Source organism: Lissotriton vulgaris, chromosome 8 (genome assembly GCF_964263255.1).
Source record: "Lissotriton vulgaris chromosome 8, aLisVul1.2, whole genome shotgun sequence".
Classification (NCBI taxonomy): domain Eukaryota; kingdom Metazoa; phylum Chordata; class Amphibia; order Caudata; family Salamandridae; genus Lissotriton; species Lissotriton vulgaris.
Window position 1 is genome coordinate 15,794,970 of NC_141696.1, and position 15,362 is coordinate 15,810,331.

Below are 15,362 nucleotides of genomic sequence, written 5' to 3' on the forward strand. Positions count from 1 at the left end.
GGGAAGGTGTTGGATAGTAAATTATACTATTCCTTGTCCTAGAGCGCCCTAAAGCGCAAGTCGTCGTAACGACTTGCGTTGTGATACCTGCGTTGTAATGGCACTGCGGTATCATTACTGCGTTGTAAAGGATGTTCCCCTTCTGGGAGCGATACATGCAGTTTATCTCTTACCCTCCAGACAGCCAAGCAGTATGCTGCGGGATGGGCAAAGGGGGAATTGGCCAATGATTGGCTTTTTTCAACTGAAAGAGAAGCTTCTCTCATTAGTCTCAGAGGCTCATAAAACCTCTTTTTATGTGTAACCTAAATCAGAGGGCATTGTCCATGCACTATGTTATCCCCAAAAAAGAAAGACGTTTTCACTTTTTCGTCTTTCTCTAGCTTCCTGTTTTCAAAGTTAGGTTTAGTATACTGCCATAACAAAAGCACATTTTTTGTTGCAACTAAGAGGTTTCATGGCATCACAATATTTCAGATATGATTACTACAACATCCCAATGACTTTTCAAAAAATATCAGGCATGTTTTTTGCTAATGTATTTCTATAGTATTTTTATGTGGTAGGGGAGTTATGATATCGGCTGATAGTTATTAAGGTTATATTCCTCTACCAATGTCTTCTTGAATAATGGGGTGACTAGAGCCTTCTTTGACTCTAGGGGTAAGGTACCTATACTCATGGACTGGTTACAGATTTTTTAATAAGCTTGGAAATTTTTCATCTGCTCTTTCTTTCCTGATTTGAAGTGGTGCAGGCTCAAGCAGGTATGCCGAGGACCTTGTCAGGGGCTCTCCTTTAATCCCTTCAAACCCTCCTAGCTGAGTGGACCCTGTTAGACCCGGCCTCGTGGCGTGGTTCCACCCCACCCGCATGGCGGGCCCAGGACGACATCGACCCTCCATCGATCCACGGTCGCCCCCTTGGCGGTCCCCTACATGAACTCCCGACGAGAGCCGCCACCCTGGCAACTCCCGGCTCTCCCCCCCTGGAACACGGCGAACCCTGCACGCCCAAACGCTGCCTGTCCGGCTACCCCTCCGGACCACCATTTCAGGCCCGACTCCATCTTGGTCCCATCACGTCCCGAGCACGTGGCCTCGGCCCGACCCCGGCCAAGGCCCAAGCGAAGCCCCGACATCGAGGCACCAAGATCCCCCCAGTTGGTAGAGTGGCCACTCGAAAGATCTAAGAGGAGGGGAGTTTGAATGGCCCTCCAGCCGTCCCCGGACGCCTGGTATCGATCGCCCTCCGGCCTCCCTGGGCGTTGGCTCCACCCCCCTGCTGGGTGTCTGGACACCACCATCCCGGCCCCTCTGACCCCCAGGCGAGAGGGTCCAGACATCAAAGGACTCCAGTCCTATATCCGGGCTAGCCCTGGTGTAGGACGCCAGTTGTATCCTGGAGTCGAGAGCCCTGCTGACGCTGTCACGGCTGACCCCAAGAAGAACTCATTACCCTGTATCCTGAAACCATCTTTGGAGCCTGCTGGCGCTGCCGCGGTCCATCTTAGCTGAACCATCTTTGGAGCCTGCTGGCGCTGCCGCGGTCCATCTTAGCTGAACCATATTTGGAGCCTGCTGGCGCTGCTGCGGCTCGACCTTTCGGAACCCCCCAGCTCGAAGGTTGAGAGCTGTGCGCAGGGTATCCCTATGCCCCACAAGTACTGAGACTGTCCCGCTACCCTGTTCCCTGTTACGAGACTTTACGGATCCCTTGATCCACCTGTACATATTGCCGAAGATAATCAATCCTTAATTCTTGATAAAGCCTAAGAACTTATCCTTGTGTGGTGTCCATTTGTAGTGGTGTGATTGCTCTGCTGTACGATTATAGGAGAGGACCCTCACCCAGGAGGCCTCTCGACAACGCTCGGCCACTTCCAGAAGGAGGGGTGGACCTCGGGGTGGTCAGTCAGACATCTTCTGCCTCCCCCGGTATCGCCTTTCTAACAGACCCCTAGGTAGTTGTTCTCCCTCTGCTACCCTCCTACTCTGTAGGTAAACTTTGCCCTGGGGGGTCATTGTTTATGTCTTGTAGGGTATACTTGATGTGTGGTGCAGAATGCAGCACCCATGGAAACTTGGAGAAATAAACACAGGGCTTATTTATGAGAGCCCCGCATCCCTTTTGCAACACTCTGCGCGCGGGAGGCGTTCCAAGACTGTTGCAGTTGGGCTGCTTTCACCTCGGAAGCTGTAAGGATTTGGCACAGCCCCATATTTACATGATTTTGTAAATTTGGGGCAGCATCAAAATCCATGGGTGTTGCGTGGGAAAACCCACAGCCCAAGGAACGTCCCCGTGCGCAGAGTAAGGGAATGCAGCGGCTAGCGCTTCTTTGTCTTACTCCATATCTATGAGGCCATACAAAGTCATGCAGGATGGTTTAGCATGGCCTCATAGATATGACTGAGCGGCCTGCACTGCTGGAGCGCCCAAAAAGCAGCCTAATGGTGGCGCAGACCCGGTGACGTAACAATAACCCCACAACCCCTGCACCCTGCCCTGCGCTCCAGGAGGCCCCCTCCATGCAGTTTTGGTTGCGTCACAGCACAGGCCACTTGCACATGAGCCCCTCTGCATGTCCCAGCCACAGAAGGACAGCGAGCTGCGGATTGAGACGTGTGATCTGCGCATCATGAGAGAGGTGCACTCATCGGGCCGAAAATATATTTGCGGCTCAGTGAACATGAGCTCGAGGGGAGCATTTATCATGCACCCCTGAGAAGCAACATGTTGTTTGCCTCCAGTGTACAGCGAAGATTCTCCAGTACTGGGACTGTGTACATCTGATGGCATTATGGGTGTCCCTTGGTGTCATACTCGACAAAAGACTAAATCTACTCTCCCACATAAATTCCTTTGCAAAGTCTGCTCGATACAAATTGCGTCTTCTTTGGGGGGTCCGACGCTTCTTCCCGGAACAAGACCTAACAAGCATTGGCAAAACCAATAGGTCTCGCTTTTGGACCCTAAAAGTATTTAGTTATGCAGCAGAATATCTTTGGTGCAACAACACCAACTGTTACATGGCTAAACACTTACAAGGTCCCAAATGCGATACCTATTGGCTATGCCAACGCCTATTGGTGGTTGTCACAGAGTGAATACAAGAATGAGTCAGTAGATGGATGAATAGATGCAAAGATGAGAACAACTTCCTGTCTGATTACTTAATCAGTGCCTAAACCAATCTGTCACATGCCAGGCCTATTGGGATTTCTAGTGGGTGTTGCAGGATGTTTGTTGCATACATGCCAATTTGCGAACTATATTCAGAAGGTGACGGCTCGTGCACGGGCTCGAAGAACCAAGGCAGGACCGTAGCTCAGCTCTGCTCTCTCCTCCCTATGTGTGGGCTTGCCCAACTCTTCTCCCCCGCCGTAGCCCTCAAGCACCTATATGAGAAGGTAAGAGAAATCCAGTTCCGTTCCTTCCAAAGATCCTATTTCTCTTGCTCCGTCTATGCCCGCCTAATTTAATCAACTCACACCACTGTCTGTCCTCAAGAATCATGGTGATAAAAATGCAGAACACTGAGCATTGCCTTTTATGGCTAGCAGAATGCAAGACGTCAGGCGCGCTGGAATCCCGAGTGACAAAACGTTTAGCCAATTGCTACTTAGAGGCTGGGCAGAGGCCGCACTGTAACTATGAGCACGCCTTCACATCATCCACCTCAACGACAAGAAGGCGTGTGCATGTAAGAACGAGGCCTGAAATGCAGGCGAGAGAGGTGGGCTCTGCTTTGATAGGCCAGAAAGTTCCTTGGAGCCTGCGAGGGTCCGGGAAATGCCCCGCCCCTGTGCCTTGCTCGAGGTGACGTAGCTCTTCCGGAGCACAGCACCTGGGAGGCAGAGGGGTGTGGGTAGTGAGAGTGTGAGAAGTTGGCCTGATATGTAGTGCTCACTATTCTAGTGATCACTTTGTATCATTCCAAACAACCCTTATTGATGATTGGTTGTAAGTCAACCTTATTAGACCAGCTATCCTAGTAGCGTGGACAAGAGCAGTCTTTAGGCTAAACTCTAGAGTGCGTGTTAAGCCAGCTGTTTTACCATCACATATACCCCTTGAACACCAAGTGAAAGGACACCACACAAGTTGTTATAAAAATAAAGGATATTTATCAATAACAAGTCTACCCTGAACTCTTTATGAGTCAGGGAGCTAAGCACAATACAAAACGCTTACGAAAATACTACAAGTTGCACAATTTACACAAATGCCCGAGGGGCACGAAAAACCATATACTCTAAAAGTGGAATGCGAAATACTAGCAGGTAAGTAACACGATCCAGAGGCTTCAGGACCACTCGGACTACCTTACTGAACCCTCAGGTTAGGAGCAGGAGGCCTAGGGAACCCCGGTGCAGAGTGGGAACTCTTACGCGGGATGCGGGACAAAGTCTACGGATGCTAGCAGTTCTTAAAGTTAGTGTTTCCGGACGAATCCGACTGGGTAGACTGAAAACGCAAAAGGATCTGGACACTAGGAGAGTGAACCTGCGTTGGAGCACCGAAATGCTCGGGTTACCTAGCCCAGGGGCTGCGGCTGCATAGGGTTCAAATGTCGTCGGGAATACTCGTTGTAGTCTATGGAGCCTGAAAGAAGATGTTGCTGGCAGGCGGCCAGTGAAGAAGTTCGGTGTGATCCAAGGCTGGATCAGTGAAGGAGACGACCTGAAAGCAGAGGGGACTCAGTTCTTAATCACTAGCCAGTGATTGTGTGGGCACCAGGATGGCACCGGATGAAGTCACCTCGACCAGGTGAGTGGGCGACGCTGGACTCTGCAGTCACACGGGCCAGGAGGCGTTGTCGGCGTCCAGGCTGGAGGGGCGAGCTGTCCCACGAGGGTCTCTGCTGTCGGCGATGCTGGATCCAAGATTGGAGCAACAAACCTTGGCAAAGGCAAGCCCACGCAGTGGAGTCAAAATGGCGTCTGGAGTGGACCAGGAGGGTCCAGGGCACTTCTTGTTGGACAAGGAGCAAGGGCCAGTCTAGGGGACCTAGACCAGCGGTGAAAACGTTGTGGTACGTCGTCAAGAGGGTCACTAGCCAACGGGCAAGAAACCGGACAACGTGGCAAGCAGCAAGGAAGCAGAAGGGCCCCACGCAGACCTCGTGGATGCTGGGGGGCTGGACTTCGGTGCTGGAGCTGCTTCGGGTTGGGGCTTTGTATAGACAAGCTTTTTGGCCCTACTTGGCAGTGATATAGACTTTAATCTTGCTCACATCTAGGATATGTATTCCTAGCTTGTGTTGGCCCTTTTAAGCCCTTTCTTCCAGACCTAGAAGAGGCCATCTATTGCCTATTGGCTTTGGCCTGTCATTTTTGCTTATAGTAGAGGGTGGATCCTGTGGTCCTGACTTTATATTACACATTGGTATGGTTTATGTAGGTACTCTGACAGAGCTAAGGGTTATTTAATCCTTCTTAGGCCTATAAGGCTCAGAACTAGAGAGACTCCATTTTGATAGAGCTGAGAGGCTTGCAGAGTAAAGGTAATGTTTATAGTTAAAGCTGTTGTTCACTTGGAGAGAACCGGTCTGGGCCAGCCCTTATCGGTAGGCTGTATTATTCTCTGTGTGGAAGACACAACAAAAGGCCGGACGGCTGGGTGTGTGTCCTTGATGCGGAGTGGTGCAGAGATCTGGTGGGCGGCAGGCTGATGGCTGGAACTTTCCATGAGGAAACAGCATTCTATATAAGTGAAGTGCAGAGGCGGAGTCAGTCAGTCGAGTTGAGTTGGAGGAGCGGTGAGTTGTTGAGTTGGAGGAGCGGAGAGGAGTTGTTGAGTTAGAGTTGCAGAGAGAGAGAGAGCTGAGCTGAAGTTGCAGTGAGCTGGAACTGAAGGAAGCAGTTACTTATCAGGAGGAGTTGTGAATAGCTGGAGTCTGAAGTAATACCTTTTAGAAGAGACTGAAGTTATATCGTGGATTAACCTGTGGGAGCAGCTGGAGTTAATTGGACATTGGCACAGAGACATTTAAACAGAGTGAACAAGCTAGTGGAACGAACGGTTATCAGAGCGGCAGAAACCATTAGACTGAAGCTGGAAGGTGGAGACAGTTCGTGGGGGAGAGGAGTCCAGTGCACAGTGATCAGCGCAGATGTGTATCCAAGAGTGCAAGAGATAGAGAGAGTCTGAGATGAGCCAAGGCACAGACGAGAGAGGAACCCAGATGACAGCTAGAACAAGACTTCACACTAATCAGGTGATATCGGTCCTGTCATATTAGTTTGCTTTACACTTACACCTTAATCTTGTCCTTATTCCCTAGGCTATTGTATGTCTAATCCTTTTCTTTCAGCGGTGTGTTAAAGTTCCTGTTAGTTATAGAGACCCCGCAGATCTGTGTATGTGTATTTCATCATTGTTAAAATAATGAGACCCCAATTCTTAGTGAACTAGTGTTTATGTGTTATTTTTATGATAAAGCTAGCCTTTCTTCTAACCAGTTGCTGTTGAGCAACTGACGGATCAAAAGGGAGTAGGAGCGCTTAAATCAGGGAATAACTCAATCACATAGTGTGTAAATCCTTTGTCCCCATACAGTGGAGGTAACCTTGTCTCCTAGTCAGGTATTACTGTTTGAACAGATGTTACCCCTGATCAGGTAAGTGATAGTTGAATAATTAGGGAGATAGGAGACCTGCAACTAAGGGATAAAGTTTATACCAGGTAATTTGGCCATCCCATAATATTATTGTAGTAGCGAACCCTTAGTGAATAGTGAGAGAGACTTCCCAACATAGAGAGACAGAGAGCTGAAGGTATTCATAGGAAAGTGGTCGTCATTGGTAAGTGGCGTTAATGAGAACACCGGAAGGATACGGTGTGGAGGTCTGCCGGATTGCGGACCGTGTGTGAATGAGAACACCGGAAGGATACAGTGTGTAGGTCTGCTGGATTGCGGACCGGGTGTGAATGAGAGCACTGGGACTGCAGGCCCATGTGTCGAGTGAGCACTGAGGGAGATCAGTGTGTGAGAGTATATAATCAGACCTGCCCCAGGGTAGATTAGTATGGGCCTATGTGGCCGCGAGACTATGAGGTATGAGTGTGGTGTAGGGCATGGATGTCCTTAGTAATCAGTGAGTATTCTTAGTATCCCTATAGATTTAGTGGTGTTTCTAATGATATGAGCTTGTATATCGCATGTTCCCAATCCTCAGGTAGGTACCCAGGTGCCTGGATAGATGGTCCTGAGGAGGGAGGTGGTTACGTTTCGGCTGGGTTGGAGGGGCTCTCAGGAGCAGATCCCATCTAGTCTGAGAATCCGGTCGTCACAGGCTTCTCAAACCCCAGTGCACTTACTCGAGGGTCTCTCGGGGGTCGTGCTGGTGAAGCGTCGTGCAGGTCTTGAAGATGGCCGGTCACACGGGTCTCGTCACACCCACGAATCTCAGCTGGGTTGATGATGCAGGTAGAGGTCAGAGATGGCAGGGAATCCGGGTCTCGTCGAGCTGGGCAGTCTTGATCCGGAGGATGGACGTGCAGCAAACCGCAAGCGCTTCGATGGTGCCTGCTGGTGCAGGGTGGCTACTCCTTAGCCACAAGGGAGAGTCTTCAGAGATGACAAAAGTTCCTTTCGTGGAAAGTAGTTCAAGTTTCAGGATGATCCCATTTGGGAAGGGGGCCCGCTCCTACCTTTATTCTAAGAAAAGGGGCTGGCACGCGACTAGGTCCTGCCCATGGGTGGGACCAGGAGGGGGTGGTTACACCCCTCTCCTTTGTCCAGTCTCTCCCCAGCTCAGGGGCTGGGGTGCCCCTGGAACTGGTTTGAGCCGGCATGTGCACAGTGAGCACCGGGGTGCCACTTGCAGTCACCTTCCTTTCAGCCCTGCCTACCTGGGATACACAAACTCCTGTCTGGGATGGTGCTAGCACCGCCCCTGGCAGGAAACCCTTTGTTCAGGCCTCCATTGCTGGAAGGACTCTCAGCAGCAGGAGGGCAGACTTGTGTCTCGGTGGCAGCATCCATTTTGTGGAGCTGAGGCTATGTCTGACTTTAACCGGGGTTCACAGTTACATACATGTCGTATCCCTCTAGAAGGGTGGAATGCTACCCCCGTGGCCAGAATTGGCGAGGGGGTAGTATTCCAATTCGTATGACACCTTACTCGACATGTTTTGATAATGCTATGCCAAAGTTAGCATTTAACCGCAAGGATTCTAATGCACTTAAGAGTATATGGTATAGCGTTATCACGGAACAGCTATTAGGACTTGATTCCGCAAGCTGTAAACGGGCTCAGCTCATGCCAGAGCACCATCTCACATAATTCCACGCACTCTGCCTTCAGGACTGATAAGGCCTTCCATAGGAGTGACTGATAGGAATATATGTGTCCATTTTAGGTTTTAGATATAGGTATACTATATCTATAGCAAGGGTGATTACATCCCCTTGCCCCAGCTGTCTTGCAGCCAGTTGTGTCAGATTTGGATGGCCAGCCAGGGGTGGCATAATACATGCTTCAGCCCCTGGTAGGCCCTGGGTACACCTATGCCCTGGATACCTAAGGTATACTGTTACAGGGACTGATAAGGTGGCCCAGTACCAATTGGTAATGTACCTAGGGTACATGGAGTCCATTTTAACAGAGAGAGCAGGAAGCCTGGGGTCCTGAATAGCAGGATCCTAGCCAACTAAGTCAGAAACCAGCAAAACACCAGGCAAAAAGTTGGGGGCAACCATTGTCAGGTATCCACCTTCCAACAGAGAGCCCAGGAGAAAGCAGGAATCCCGGGAGAGAAGGGGTTCCCGGGAGAGAGCAGGCAAGGTAAGGGGGTGCAAGCGAGGAAGGTCCTCCATCTCCCAGACGTCCCGTGGACAGGGTCGCGACGTTCCAGGAAAAGGGAAAGAGAATTCCAAATAAGGAGGAGAGGTTAGATATCCAGGGGAGTTAGAGGCGCTTACTGGAGGGAGGGGGCATCCTGTCAAGCTGCAAGAGGTGGATAGTAACTGCAGTCAGACTTACATTTCACAGTGCTTGAAAGAGAAATTGTAACATTTGGAAACTGATCCCCTGTAGAAGTGAAGAACACCTTGTCGGAGGAACCTTTGTAAGGGTTTAGTTAGACATTTAAAAGTAGGAAGAAGACCCATTTTTAGTTGTGGTAAGAGCAGCATTAAAAAGCGGTAACTAGTACAAGTAGTCATGTCTACACTGTGTAGAGCGAGAGGGCACAAAAAAAGATGCGGAGAGGGCGTGATAAAGGAGGGAATGATGGTAAATTAATGGAGAAGAAGGGCAGGGCCTAAAGAGTAAATAGTGGTGTGGGAGGAGAGAATGACTATGTGCTCTACATGCAACGTGGCCACAGAAGCGATAAATCGCAGCCGCAGTTGCACTGATTATTATAACAAGCATTGGCTGCGCGACCCGGCCGGGAGTTGTGTTGTGCTCAGAAATTAATTTTTTTTAAAAACGTGAGTGGTGAAGCCAGTGGAGCCCACGTGCGCGCGCGGTATGAAAAAGGGCTGTGCACGTTACGCGCACCTGTGCGCGTTCTGGCAAGCTGATCGCCGCTTTGTGAGCACTTCTCTAAGCCTTCCTAAATGTCTCTCCGAGCAGCGCATGCGCGCTGACTCAGCGAGACCTAAAAACCACGGTCCAATCGCTGGTTCTCTCTAGATTGGACTACTGCGATTTTCTTCTTACTGGCCTCCCCAAATCTCACTTGTCCCCCCTTAAATCTGCTCTCCATTCAGCAGCTTGTTTCATATATGGGGCCAAAAGAAGTAACCACTTCACACCCATTTTGTCTTCCCTCCGTTGGCTTCTCATTGAGGCAAGATCTATCTATAACCTCAAACTTCTCCTCCTTCAAAGACACTCCCAAACCTAATTCACGCCATATCTATTCCCTCAAGGAACTTCTTTCACTGTAGGAAATTCTGTACTCCATGCCTATAGAAGTGCCCTCCTCCTAGTGTGTTCTTTTGTTTGGAGTGACTGCCACTTATTGCAGTATTATATCTCTACTAGCAGCCCGTCCCGACCTTGTCCGGGTATGAATTGCTGCCGGCCAGTAGTATATTGTTTTGTAGGATTTCGTTTTTATAGCATTTCTTATCTGTGACAGGCCTGTGAAACACTCCGATTCACAGTGCACTGCTGATGCCCTTAAGAGGGCGTGTTCAGCAGTGTTCGAAATCAAGTTTCCCTACTTTATTTTTCCTTGCAATATTTATAGCGTGAACTCGACAACATGGCTTGAGCACAATTTACATTACAGAAGAACACATTCATTTGTGGTAGGCACGGGGAGACAAAGCGATTTGCCTGGAATCACAGGATGTTGAGCTGATGCCGAGATTCAAACGTAGCTCCCCAGCTCTAAAGTTCGCAATTCTAGAACTTGTGGCGGGAGGTGTGTCTAAAAGTGTATGTCGGTGCTGGCCATCAATGAGAGAGACCTGTGCATTTTTCAAATGGGTGGTGAAAAAATATGAGTATGTTGCTGGAAATGTGGGTCGCCGTGCCACCAATGTACTTACCGGGGGAGGGTAAACACCCATAATTCCGCAACTTTCTTTCCGCATACCAACAATCCGCATACTTTCATTACGAAAGTACCATGACTCCGCAATGCCATTATAACGCATGGCATTACATTTTATATGCTTTTACCACGCATACATTTACAACAAAATGTGTTGTAAATGCATGAATGGTAAAAGCATGTTTTTTTTTTAATGTTTGGATAAGGTAAGTATGGGTATTGGGGTATATGTGTTGGGGTACTGAGGTATATGTTTTGGGGTGTTTGGGTATTGTAAGGGTTCCAATATAGTTTTGGGTTATGGGGTACAGGGGTAGTTTTAGGGTTTAGGGATAGGTATGGCTTTTGGGTTTTGGGTTATTTTTAGGGTTCAGGGGTAGGTTTGGGTTTTGGGTAATAGGGGTATTTTTAGCGGTATGGGGTAGGTTTGGGTTTTGGGGTACAGGGGTATTTTAAGGGTTCAGGGCTAGGTTTGGGTTTTGGGGTACAGGGGTATTTTTAGGGTTCAGGGCTAGGTTTGGGTTTTGGGGTACAGGGGTATTTTAGGGTTCATGGGTAGGTTTGGGGTTTAAGGGTACATGGTTATTTTTATGGTTCAAGGCTAGGTTTGGGTTTTGGGGTACAGGGGTATTTTTAGGGTTCAGGGCTAGGTTTGGGTTTTGGGGTACAGGGGTATTTTAGGGTTATGGGGTAGGTTTGGGTTTGGGGTACAGTGGTATTTTTAGGGTTCAGGGCTAGGTTTGGGTTTTGGGGTACAGGGGTATTTTTAGGGTTCAGGGGTAGGTTTGGGTTTTGAGGTACAGGGGTATTTATAGGGTTCAGGGCTAGGTTTGGGTTTTGGGGTACAGGGGTATTTTTAAGGTTTTGGGATAGGTTTGGGTTTTGGGGTACAGGGTATATTTTGTAGGGTTAAGATGGGTTAAGATGGGTTAGTGTTTAAGGGTGTTGGGGTATTTTAAGGAGTAAGGGTGGGTTATGATTATGGGGTGCAGGGGTATTTAAAGGGAGCAGGGTGGGCACCCGGAGCTGGAATGTACAGAACCTGGGAAGAAAAAACAATGAAATATTGGGCAAAACGCTCGCTTTTTTTCCCATAATTCCACGCCCAGCACACGCCCACGCCCTCAGCACACGCCCACAGCACATGATATGAGACATGGCATGAAGGGCGGAACGTACCACACGCCCCCAGCGTATATCAAGCCCCCAGCACACGCCCACAGCACCATGGTGCCAGAAAACGAGTCCCTGCGCTTTAGCAACCACGATTGAGACGCGGAGCATCCTTTGCGGAGAGCCAGCCCAAGTAACAAAGCACCAGCAAAGCAACAGAAAGACACACAGATTCAAAGAGACAATGCTCAGCTCCTTGAGGCCACTGGAGTCGGGCCTAGGCGCTGCGGAGGGTAGGCGCTATGGACACAGGGGAGGGGCTGTCAGCCCAGGAGGCTCCCTGTCGCAGTCATGTGTCACGACAGTCTGAAGGGTCACTTCCAGGCGGCTTGTGCAGCTCTGTTTCTCTACCCTAAACACATGTGTTGTAATGGGGTGGAGGATGGGCTTACCTTCCAAACAAGACCGGAAGCTGCTCTGTGTGCTTTGGTCGTAGGGCGGTTTGTCGTACGCAGTCCAGTTCATGCAAGCCTGCACGGTCTTGTTGCTGACCCACGTGTAGCGGGCCCTGGACTCCCTCGTAAGGAAGGGCCGGCTCGCGGGGTCCTTGAGATTCTCACAAAAGGTGTTCATCGTGCCCTCCCCACAGTAGGTCTGAAACAAAAGACGGGGGACAAAAAACACCTTTAAGCAGACACTACATGTCGGGGACTCTTCTGTGACCCCATAGAAGGTGGCTGCAGCCCGAGAGCGCGAACCCCCGTACATGTACAGAGCCCCTCAGTTCTGAGGTGAACTGGAAATAAAGGGGGCATGCTGCCACTCTCTGGAGTCAGGATTTCTTGATAATTACAGTCAGTTAAGTAGCTAGCAAATATGTAAATCAAGCTTTTGCAATGCAATAGGTCTTGTATTAGTTAGAGCTACTGGCATTGCAAATGACAATGTGGCATATGTAGTTAATTTACATTTTGCGATTCTCAAATAGCCATTTTCAAGGAATTGCTATTTGAGAATTGCAAAAAGGAATGTATGTAATAAATCGCAAGTTTTTTGCGAATCTCTAAAATTCCTTAATTGCGATTTGCAAATTGCGAATCGCAATTAAAGAATGAGTGTCCCATTCATTCCTATGGGCCAAAAGGCCCATAGGAATGAATGGGGATACATTCTCAAATTGCGATTTTCCATGAGAAAATCGCAATTTCAGAAACACAATTCCAAGTCTGTCCAAAGGACACCTGTTGCACCCCTGAAATGTGACTCTAAGTACATGTGGCGCAAAGACATGCCCTAAGGGCATGTCTGTGCGCCAGATGGCACTTTGAATCTAAAAAAAAAATGCATTTTGACAGGAAATCGCAAAATAACATCTACTTGGAGTAGGCGGTATTTTGAGATTCCTTAAGCCAAAATCGCAATTTGCAAGGCACCCCTACAGAGCATTTAAGGAATCGCAAAATTGCGATTCTTTAAATACTTGAGCAAAATAAGGAATGACAATCTTTGCGATTCCTTATTTTGCTACGAGGCCAATACATACCAAAACGCCGTTTGCAATCCGCAAACGCCTTCCTACATATGCCCCAATGTCTTTTACCCGTGGGTTTTGATCTGGAGTGGAATGGATGTATATGGTGTGGAATTATGTGGGTAGGATTAGAATTGTTAGTTGTGGAACTCTATGATATGGAATAGTGTGGAGTGAAATTATGTGGCATGGTTTGCACTAGAATTATGTGGATAGTAATTATGTGGTATTGAGTATACTGGCATTATGTGGAGTGGTATTGTGTGTCATAGACTGTAATTAGGTGGATTGCTATTTTATATTGGGAAGTGGTATGCAGTTGAGTTTAATTGTGTGGTGTGCTGTTGAATTTCGTGGCGTGATATGGAATTCTGTGGTGCGGATTGGATGTATATGATGTATTGTGTAATTCTGTTTCATCTGAATTATGTGGTTTGTTGTCGAATTATGTGGTGAAGTTGAATTGTGTGTTGTGGAACTGTGTGGCACTGAGTGAAACTTATGCTGAACAACCTAACACAGAAGGACCCCCAGTTCCAGCACTCTGGTTACACAGTGACAGAGCATTACCCAAGAGCAGCAGAGGCATGCAGCACTGTGAGATGAATTTACCATCCAGTGGCAGCGCCATCTTAAAACAAGCAAAGTGCCATGGAACAACCTAAAATAACACAGCAGTCCCTGTGTGGCCAAGAGTCTTAAAGGAGTCTAGGAAAGGCCCACTCAGTAAGGAGGCAGTCCAATGGCACCCTGAACCATGTTGTGTGGTTTGCCTTTAATGTATGTCTTAAGTTTCTTTGCTGTGAAGCTCCCAGCCCATTAGAAAACAAATGGAGGGAGTCCAGAAGCCACTCCTTTTTCACCTAATTGTCCTTTCAGCATCATGCCCCGAAATGTTGCCTTTGTCAGATGTTAGGTTTGAAGCCATTTGTACTTGTTCTGTACGCGTGGCTAGCACTTCATTACCTCCTCGTCAGCCCTCCCCGTCCCAGTCCAAACCAGATGAGCATAGCTCCTCCCACCAGAAACTCCCACGCAAACTCCACGCCCCTCCCTTCCCTCCAGGCCACTCCCACCCCCTTAGGAGCCCTATTTGCATTTCTTTCCTGATTGGCTGATTCTAGGCCTGATCCTGGCCATCGGCGATGCAGCGCCCGAATTGTAATTTGTTGTATTTATTTATTTAGCTACTTATCCCCGTGTGGCCTCCTGCCATAATGAACTACCCTCCACCATGCCCCTCCCCAGTCCTGCCGCCCCGCACCACTCCCTCGAGGAGCCGCTACCGAAACTAATGTAGAAACAACCCATGGGAGCGCAATCTACTCATTTTAATGAGGAAGGTAATATTGTAACCCTAAAAAGTCCCCCCCCTCCAAAAAAATACCTGAAAACCCAAAATCCGCAGTTTGTTACTCATTGGGCTGGTCACTTCTTTCTGAGGGCCTCAGCCTTTCATGCTGATTTGAAATCTGTTATAGTTATGCAGCAGCTGTTAGGAACAAAGAGGGTTGTGTTCTGCTCCCGGCACCTACACTTGGCCATAGTGTGTGATCCTGGGAATTGCACTTCACGGTTTTTCATTTTATCACATAAACTTAACAACATTGTACAGGATTGTTAAAATAATACCATGGGCGTCAGAATGACTAATTTGCAGCCCTACGTGTAATGTAGATGGAGGACATCTGTCACGGCGGATCAGAGAAAATCAGAAAATAAAGTGGAAATGTTTGCTGATTAAGCAGCAGCTGTTTGGTAGGGAGTGGAGGTTGCAGCCAGGCACAATATTTTTAAATTAATAAAATCTGTGCACAGTGCGCTCTGAATATATTGAGGGACAAGCCACCCAGTTAAAAAAATATGAAATTAGTCATGAATCAAAGAATAACAATGGTAGCTGCAGAGGTTTATCAAAGTTGAATGGTGTGCTCGAGGAGGGCAAAACACTGGAAGGAGCTGAGGTATGCATGCCCTTCACAAATAGGGAGAAGGAAAAAAGGATTAACCATGGTATATGCAAATGGGAAGCCTACCGGTGGGCTCTAAGCCCATATGCAGATACTAGAGGTCTCGGTTTGAGAGTGCGCATGTGCACCGTCTAGAGCCGAGACCTACAAAAACATGAACCTTGCATCTTCATGCACCAAGCAAACAAGGGCGGGAGAGAAAAACGAAGAATAAACGTAATCTTCTT

The 15,362-nt window shown here is 48.5% G+C and overlaps 1 protein-coding gene across 1 annotated transcript in view; it reads right to left on the bottom strand.

Moving 5' to 3' along the window:
* Nucleotides 1–15,362, bottom strand: part of LOC147693237 (tyrosinase-like) — a 300,300-nt gene that overhangs the window by 138,101 nt on the left and 146,837 nt on the right. Inside the window, exon 3 of the mRNA XM_086933641.1 lies at nt 12,087–12,288. Coding sequence (XP_086789767.1) covers nt 12,087–12,288 — 202 coding nt within the window. The remainder of the gene's footprint in view (nt 1–12,086; nt 12,289–15,362) is intronic.